The sequence below is a fragment of the Pongo pygmaeus genome, chromosome 4 (assembly GCF_028885625.2).
Source record: "Pongo pygmaeus isolate AG05252 chromosome 4, NHGRI_mPonPyg2-v2.0_pri, whole genome shotgun sequence".
Taxonomy (NCBI): Eukaryota; Metazoa; Chordata; class Mammalia; order Primates; family Hominidae; genus Pongo; species Pongo pygmaeus.
The window spans coordinates 76,799,903-76,809,470 of NC_072377.2; the positions used below are offsets into that span (position 1 = coordinate 76,799,903).

Below are 9,568 nucleotides of genomic sequence, written 5' to 3' on the forward strand. Positions count from 1 at the left end.
AAGAAAGAGAAAGATGGGCTCAATAAGTTAATTTTTGAATGTGTGAATGAATGAATGTGAATTAGAGAGACAGCTTGTCATTGACTTGCAAAACAGAGACCTCCACTTGTTGACAATACATGAGAAAACTTCAGGCTTCATTTCTCAGACCTTTATTCTTCTAAACAAGGTCCAGCCCTCTGTGTGTTACACCCTGTTAAGCACAAGCCCTAAGTTCTTTTATAACTAATTTGGACCTGTGATTCCTTGGTTCTCACAATCCTCTCCACTCTAAGAAGCAGGGTGAGCCCACAAGGAGCAATGGAGCAGGGCAGCGGCCGCTTGGAGGACTTCCCTGTCAATGTGTTCTCCGTCACTCCTTACACACCCAGCACCGCTGACATCCAGGTGTCCGATGACGACAAGGCAGGGGCCACCTTGCTCTTCTCAGGCATCTTTCTGGGACTGGTGGGGATCACATTCACTGTCATGGGCTGGATCAAATACCAAGGTGTCTCCCACTTTGAATGGACCCAGCTCCTTGGGCCCGTCCTGCTGTCAGTTGGGGTGACGTTCATCCTGATTGCTGTGTGCAAGTTCAAAATGCTCTCCTGCCAGTTGTGCAAAGAAAGTGAGGAAAGGGTCTTGGACTCGGAACAGACACCAGGAGGACCATCATTTGTTTTCACTGGCATCAACCAACCCATCACCTTCCATGGGGCCACTGTGGTGCAGTACATCCCTCCTCCTTATGGTTCTCCAGAGCCTGTGGGGATAAATACCAGCTACCTGCAGTCTGTGGTGAGCCCCTGCGGCCTCATAACCTCTGGAGGGGCAGCAGCTGCCATGTCAAGTCCTTCTCAATACTACACCATCTACCCTCAAGATAACTCTGCATTTGTGGTTGATGAGGGCTGCCCTTCTTTCGCAGATGGTGGAAATCACAGGTATGACGTGTCTACTGGGGGAATGCACTCCTTCTAGCCATCTCCGTCATGATCTGTGGCTGTTTGGTCCATGAATAAGGTGTTGGGAGACTGTGAATCTCTTCTTAGCCTGTTGCCCACGATGGCAGCCTTGGTTCTGTGAATGGTGCTTTGGACCATAATGTACCTGTGTTTTCTGCTCACATTTCAGGCCCAATCCTGATGCTGACCAGCTAGAAGAGACACAGCTGGAAGAGGAGGCCTGTGCCTGCTTCTCTCCTCCCCCTTATGAAGAAATATACTCTCTCCCTCGCTAGAGACTATTCTGATATAATAATACAATGCTCAGCTCAGGGAGCAAGTGTTTCCGTCATTGTTACCTGACAACTGTGGTGTTCTATGTTGTAACCTTCAGAAGTTACAGCAGCGCCTGGGCAGCCTGACAGAGATCATTCAAGGGGGGAAAGGGGAAGTGGGAGGTGCAATTTCTCAGACTGGTAAAAATTAGGCTGGGCTGGGTAAATTCTCCTCTGGAAGAGTTTCAAATTCCCTCAGGTAAGAAATCTCCTGTATAAGGTTCAGGAGCAGGAATTTCACTTTTTCGTCCACCACCCTCCCCCTTCCCTGTAGGAAGGCATTGGTGGCTCAATTTTAACCCCAGCAGCCAACAGAAAAATCACGACTTCTGAGACTTTGGGAGTTTCCACAGAGGTGAGAGTCAGGTGGGAAAGAAGCAGGGAAGAGAAAGCAGGCCCAGCTGGAGATTTCCCGGTGGCTGTCCTTGGCCCCAAAGCAGATTCACTAATCCCAAACAACTCAGCTGCCATCTGGCCTCTCTGAGGACTCTGGGTACCTTAAAGGCTATAAAACAAAACAAAACAAAAACATCAAACCAATGAAATAAAATAAATCATGTCTTCTGCTAGAATAGTATTGACCTGACTAAATTACACAAAACAGACCATAATAGGATAACGCTGTGAATACATCCTTCCCTGATCACTGAGTCACAGTGACCCTTGGCTGCTGCTCTCTTCTGTAAGGTTGAAGCTTGACGTGTGATGTACATGGGTGGGCTCTTGGTCCACCCCAGGCTGGGGCCTGCGCCAAGCATGAACTAGCTGGGACCAGTGGCTGACAGAACACAGGATTTCCCTAAGTATCCATAGGTCTGTGGAGCGAGACAGAGCAGAGTTGCCATGTCAGCACATGGGGAATGATATAATAGAAACAATCGTTATGACTAAAAGAAACTCATCTTCTTCATTAAAGAAACTTTGGTGTCCTTAATCTCTCTGAATTTGGCTGTGTAATAAACAACTGGAACTGACTCACAGACTTCAGAAGAGACACTTTAAAACCATTAGGTTTTAAAAGAAAATATTTGTTTTGGGCTTCAAAGGCAATGCCACTCAAGGTAAGGGTGGCACATCCTAAAGGAAGACACAGGATTTAGCAATTCTTAAAAAAATTTTGACATAACGTTTGTATATGGAGCGACTTTTACTAATTTTGATCAGAAGTATCTAGTTTTCTAAGGATATGAATGAAGTAAGCTTGGTATATTATTGTTGTCATTTATGTTATATCTTAGGGACAAAACCTTTTCACATACACTTCCATGTTTGATGATAGGTGATAAGTGAAAATGATTTCATTTACAGAAACTAGCTTTATGTTCAGCAGATCTCTGAGACACTGGTCCCTAGCTGAGGGCCACTGGTTTTGGAGAAGAAGTTTGGTGACAAGGACCAGACTGAGCATCACCAGTGGCATGCTGACCAGCAGATGACACTTTGGGCCCCTCATGCCACCCTTACCTTGAGTGCTTCTCTCACTGTCTCCCCCCAACTCCCTGCCATCCTCACCCACCCCATAATTTTATGTTCATAAATTTGGGCTACAATGAACATCAAAAGTAGCTCAAAAAAGAAAATGTTTTTAGGAAAGGGCATCCCCACGTACAGCTGGGGAGATCAGGGCAGCCAGTTTGTCTTGGAGATGCCTGGAGTCAGATATGCAGGGAGGTGGCCTGGAGGGTTGGGATGATTAGTTTCTGGCACCAACAATTCCTGTTCCAAGACAGAGGGAAAAGTGCTAATGTAGAGGTCATTTATGCTTCCAAAGAGAGTGCTTCAGGGCTAATGGCTTCAAGATCTCGAGGTAGGAGTAGGATCTGCAGCAGTCAGAGATCAGAAAACAGGAATTTGTTCATTAGTGCAACGTTTATTTATTGAGCACCTACTCTGTGTCTGGTCTGGAAATATAACTTAAATTTTTTTCCATTTAAGTTATATTTCCATTTTAACAGATGGAAATATAACTTAAAAATTTCACCAACAAGAGAGCACACATGGTTCTGCCCTTGTAGAGCCTCTAGTCTAGTAGTTTAGTGGGGGAGAAAGATATGGATTCATTATCTGTATTAATCGTCTATTAATTATTCTCTGACACCACTGAGAAGTCCTGTAGCCCTAAGAGGGATTTGGACTCATAAAAGGGTCATGAGGCTTGCTTTGGAAGTGAAGTCAGGGTCATTGCCTTGCATAATCCCAGGGAGCACTGTTCACAGGGTGTCTGTGGACCTGTGGAGACTGTGCTAGGATCTAAAGGAACAGTGGCTGTCTCCTAGACAAAGAGGAGAGGGCAGGAGGGAGGGGCCTGGCAAAGCCCCATATGGGAGGCAGTGTTATGAGGCATTCAGCAGGCTGTGTAAAGCTTTTTATTTTTCTGCTGCTACAACCCTCAAACAGAGGTGCCTTCCAGGAACCAAGAAATTACACCCACCAGTTTTCTTGCTTTGAGACAACCACTCATGCTCTCTATTTCTTTATTTGGGAATTTCAGGGGCCAACCTGATGGGAAGCCCACTGGGTGGCTCCTAAACTCTGACTTCCAACCAGGTCCTTGCTACGTCTCTGACCAGCAGGACACATTCTCGACAGAGTTTCTGGTTTGTTGTCCAGATATTTGCCTGTTGTCATTCTTTCACTCAGTATCTCATCAGGGATGAACCATGGGAAACTATGATCTGGGGACACTGATTGGAGTCCAGCTCCTGGCTATGCTCTTCTCCCTTAGATTATCAGTGGAGGAAGCAGCCCTGGCTTGAGGCAGGTGCCTGAAGGTTTGGTGTCCAGCCAGAACCCACAGGGCCTGGTCAACTTTATCAGTCTTGTCAAACATTTTAGGCTTTGTTTAAAGAGCAGTTGGGAAGCCATGGAAGTGTTTTTCTGAAGAGGGAGCTGTGATCAGATTTTGCACATTGACTGTTTACGGCAAGACCCAGAGGGCATATACGGGTACAATATTCACTTGCTGGTGGCATTCAGAGCTAAGTGACCAGAATATTGGGAGCCATTCCTCCCCTCTCCTCCATCCTCAGCCTGCAGAGGGGCCGTGTGGTGGGCAGGCTCTGGGGATCTACACAGAGTTAAAAATAAAGCTAAAAGGTCTTGTTGATTACAGGAAACGAGTTTCTTTTCTTTTCTTTTTTTGAGATGGAGTTTCGCTCTTATTGCCCAGGCTGGAGTGCAATGACGCGATATCAGCTCACTGCAACCTCTGCCTCCCAGGTTCAAACGATTCTCCTGCCTCAGCCTCCCGAGTAGCTGGGATTACAGGCATGCACCACCACGCCCAGCTAATTTTGTATTTTTACTAGGAATGGGGCTTCTCCATGTTGGTCAGGCTGGTCTCAAACTCCCAACCTCAGGTGATCTGCCTGCCTCAGCCTCTCAAAGTGCTAGGATTACAGGTGTGAGCCACCGCGCCCAGCCATGAGTTTCTTAAGAATTTGTTATCCCCTGGGAGCAATTTGGGCTGGGTCTTTTGGCTAGAGTGACTGATAACAGCTGATGGTTTTGATGGAGCAGGAAAGGGATCATCCAGGTTTGAGAAACGAGGCTCAGACACCAAGGGGAATAAGCTTTCACAAAGCTCTCAGGACTTTTCTTTCTCATTTTTGGGCCACTGGAGGGTGGATCTCTTGTGCAAAGAGGCTCTGTTTTCACTGCCCTCTGGGAAGTGCCTTGTAGAGGTGGAGGGCTTTCCAGAGATCCCAGTCACCTTCCCTTCTGCTCTGCAGGCCAGGCACTGGTGTGAGTTTCAAATTCACCACATGGCTGTCTGCTACAAAACGAGCCCTTTGACTGCTCTCCTTACTTTTTCTTTTTTAGGTACAGCATAAAAATAAAGCCTCCTTTTTTTTCTGGAGAGCTGGCCTTGAGTCTCTGTTTTCAGCTTCAGACCTCTGGGGCTTCTCCGGTCCTGTTAGATGACTAACAGTGAAAATCTGTTGTTTAGCATAGCCACCTCCATCAATGATCTTAGCCAGATCTTCTGAATAACTTGCTGCAGTTTCTAAATCAGCACTTGCTGCTTCACTTTGCACTTTTACGTTATGGAGATGGCTTCTTTCCTTAAACCTCATGAAGCAACCTCTGCTAGCTTCCAACTAGCTGTTGATGACTGTTAGATCAGTGGAGTAGATTGCACCAAAGCTGAATACTGCTGGGTGGCCGTTCCCCTAAACAGAAGCTCTTCACAGTAACCAACGGGTAGACACCTTCTTACTTACCTAGAGGAGAGAGGCTCCAGCACACATCACAGACGCTGATGGGGTCTAGATATCAGTAGTGTCCCCACCCGTCACAACCTGCACTGTCTGGAGTGACTGCAGCTCACACCACTCAGCATTTACTGAAATGTCTCACTCAGAACCCTTTACGCAACCAATGCTCAGTTTCTGTTGAATAATAAATGTGATATGAATACATGAAAAAATGTTCAAATACCTAATGAATAACCATTCTAGCTTGTTAGCTGTTTTTGTTGTTTTTCACATTGTAAAAAATTTCAAACAAATACAAGAGTACATAAAAAAGTACAGGAAGGTCTCATTTTATTGGACTTTGCAGATTTTTTTTTTTTTTTTTTTTTTTTTTTTTTACAAATGGAAGGTTTGTGGCAATCCCATGTGGAGCAAGTCTCTTAGTGCCATTTTTCCAACAGCATGTTCTCACTTTGTGTGTCTACACACATTTTAGTAATTATTGCAATATTTCAGACTTTTTCATTGTTATTTTATCAATTATGGTGATCTGCAATCAGTGATCTTTAATGTTACTGTTGTAAATGTTTTGGGGCACCATCAACCTTGCTCATATAAGATGATGAACTTACTTGATAAATGTGTGCACTCTGACTGCTCCACCCACTGGCCATTCTCCCGACTCTCTCCCTCTCTTTGGGCCTTCCTATTCCTTGAGACACAACAATATTGAAATTAGGCCAACTAATAACCCTACAATGGCCTCTAAGTGTTCAAGTATAAGGAAGAGTTGCATGTCTGTCACTCAAAATCAAAAGCTCACTTGAAATTAAGCTTAGTGAGGAAGGTGTGTTGAAAGCCCAGACAGGCTGAAAGCTAGGTTTCTTCTACCAAATAATTAGCCAGTTGTGAATGCAAAAGAAATGTTCATGAAGGAAATTAAAAGTGCTACTTCAGTGGATACACGAATAATGAGAAATTGAAACAGCCTTATTAGTGATGTGGAGAAAGTTTGAGTGGTATGGATAGAAACCAGCTACAACATTCTCTTAAGCCAAAGCCTAATCCAGAGCAAGGCCCAAACTCTCTTCAATTCTATGAAGGCTGAGAGAAGTAAGGAAGCTGCAGAAGAAGAGTTGGAAGCTAGCAGAGGTTGCTTCATGAGGTTTAAGGAAAGGAGCCATCTCCATAACATAAAAGTGCAAAGCGAAGCAGCAAGTGCTGATTTAGAAGCTGCAGCAAGTTATTCAGAAGATCTGGCTAAGATCATTGATGGAGGTGGCTATGCTAAACAAGAGATTTTCACTGTAGATAAAACAGCCTTCTAGATGGAAGACCATCTAGTTCTTTCACAGCTAGAGAGGAGAAGTCAGTGCCCGGCTTCAAAGCTTCAAAGGACGGGCTGACTTTCTTGACTTACGGGCTACAGCAGCTGGTGGCTTGAAGCTGAAGCCAATGCTCATTGACCATTCCAAAAATCCCAAGGCCCTTAAGAATAATGCTAAATCTACTCTGCCTGTGCTCTAGAAATGGAACAACAAAGCCTGCGTGAGAGCACATCTATTTATAGCATGGTTTCCTGATTATTCTAAGTTCACTGTTGACACCTGCTGCTCAGAAGGATCCCATTAAAAATATTACTGCTCATTGACCCAAGAGTTCTGAGGGAGATGTACAAGCAGATTAATGTTGTTTTCATGCTCACTAAGATAACATTCACTCTGCAGCCCATGGATAAAGGAATGATTTTTATTTTTAAGTCTTATTACTTAGGAAATGGATTTTGTAAGACTATAGCTGCCATAAATAGTGATTGCTCTGATGGATCTGGGAAAAGTAAATTGAAAACCTTCTGGAAAGGATTCATCATTCTAGGTACCATTAAGAACATTTGTGATTCATAGGAGGAAGTAAAAATGGCAACGTTAACAGGTGTTTGGAAGAAGTTGATTCCAGTCCTCTTGGATGACTTTGAGAGGCTCAAGACTTCAGTGGAGGAAGTAACTGCAGACATGAAGGAAACAGCAAGAGAACTAGATTTAGAAGTGGAGCCTGAAGATGTGATTGAATTGCTCCAATCTCATGATCAAACTGGAATGAATGAGAAGTTGCTTCTTATGAATGAGCAAAGAAAATGGTTCCATGAGATGGAAACTACTCCTGATTAAGATGCTGTGAACATTGTCAAGATAACAACAAAGAATTGAGAATATTTCATAAACATAGTTGATAAGGCAGCAGCAGGGTTTTAGAGGATTGACTCCAATTTTGAAAGTTGACTTCTACTGTGGGTAAAATGCTATCAAACATCATCTTATGCTACAGAGAAATCTTTCATGAAAGGAAGAGTTCAACTATGCAGCAAACCTCACTGTTGTCTTACTAAGAAATGACTACAGCCACCTTAACCTTCAGCAAACACCGTACTGATTAGTCAGCAGGCATCAGTATCCAGGCAAGACCCTCCACCAGCAAAAAGATTATGACTTGCTGAAGGCTCAGATGATCACTAGCATTTTTAAGCAATAAGCAACAAAGTATTTTATAATTAAGGTATGTACATTGTTTTTTAGACATAATGCTACTGCACCATTAACAGACAAGTATAGTGTAAATGTATTTTTTTTTTAGATGGAGTCTCGCTCTGTTGGCCAGGCTGAAGTGCAGTGGCATAATCTTGGCTCACTGCAACCTCTGCCTCCTGGGTTCAAACGATTCTCATGCTTCAGCCTCCCGAGTAGTTGAGATTATAGGCACCCACTACCATGCCCAGCTAATTTTTGTATTTTTAGTAGACACGGGATTTCACCATGTTGGCCAGGCTGGTCTTGAACTCCTGACCTCAAGTGATCTACCCACCTCAGCTTCCCAAAGTGCTGGGATTACAGGCGCGAGCCACCACGCCTGGCCCATAAATATACTTTTATACGCATTGGGAAACAAAAAAATTGTGTGACTCACTTTATTGCATTGTTTGCTTTCTTGCAGTGGTCTGAAACTGAGCCCACAATGTCTCTAAAGTATGCCTGTATATGTAACCCCATGTATCTTTCATCCAGCTTCAGTGGTTATCTACTCATGGCCAATCTTGTTTAATTTATACCCCCCACTCACAATTCCCCCAATTGGATTTTTTAAAAGCAAATTCAAGCCATCAAATAATTTCATCCTAAAATATTTTGTTGTGTATCTTTAAAAGATAAAGACTTGAAAGAATTAGAACACCATTATTACACCTTAAAAATTTACAATGATTTTTGAATGTCATCAAATACCTAATCAGTGTTCAAATTTCCCCAATTTTCCCCCATCTCATTTTCTCTTATTTTTTCTTCTTTGTTTCGTTTGAATCAGAATCCAAATAAGAATTACATTTTGCCAATTGCATCTTAAATTTCTGGCTGTTTCATACTACATTTTGAGAGGCAGATGGTTGGCAAACTATTCATGGTAGCAGATTCATAATTATTAAATTTTACTTTCCAAACAAATATGTTTTACAAGATTTTTCTCCTTCTCTATTAGTTCCCTGAAGCCCTACTACTTCCCTGGAATTAAAAACTTGTATTTTTCCTACTTTTAGAATACTATTAGGGATTTTTCTAAACCCAGACTTAGAAAAAAGGAGAGAGAGATCTTTAAATGACTGTTTAGTTGAGAATTATCTATTGCAGAATAATTTCAAGAGTATCAGGAAACCTTGGCAATCTTCAACATTTTTGGCTTGGTCAGTAAAGCTTTTTAGAAAAAAAATTATTGTTTTCCTTCAGGGATCATAAAAACCCCTTTGAACATCTCAAAAGCACGAACCAGTCTCCTCTTTCAGAAATACAAGAGCAAAGCCTCTTGCTTTACATTAAAATATTGCCTGATATAATTTACCTCTCAGATGTTATTGACTGTGGGCCTCTTATCAATGAGCTCTCAATTTTTTGAATTAAAAATGAATATATTTTCTGGACATACCTACAGCTCTTCCTCTGAAAGTGGATATGAATAAGTGTATGTGTGTGTATTCACCTACACCCTTATTATGGAATGTGATTTATGAATTTCTTGCCCACTTACTGCTTATAAATCATCAAGAGTTTTATGTCCCAAGCAGTCAGCA

General features: G+C 42.8%; 1 protein-coding gene across 1 annotated transcript; it reads left to right on the forward strand.

The window, feature by feature from the left end:
* Positions 1-249: 249 nt before the first annotated feature.
* On the forward strand, positions 250-2,235 carry TMEM174 (transmembrane protein 174). The gene is made up of 2 exons (XM_054486927.1): positions 250-926; positions 1,117-2,235. The coding sequence occupies exons 1-2, from the start codon at positions 301-303 to the stop codon at positions 1,220-1,222; spliced, it is 732 nt and encodes a 243-aa protein (XP_054342902.1). The 5' UTR covers positions 250-300; the 3' UTR covers positions 1,223-2,235.
* Positions 2,236-9,568: the final 7,333 nt, after the last annotated feature.

Coding starts and splice junctions, on each gene's coding strand:
- TMEM174 (XM_054486927.1), top strand. CDS start 301: ATGGAGCAGGGCAGCGGCCGCTTGGAGGACTTCCCTGTCAATGTGTTC. Junction 927..1,116: donor GCAGATGGTGGAAATCACAG/GTATGACGTGTC, acceptor CTCACATTTCAG/GCCCAATCCTGATGCTGACC.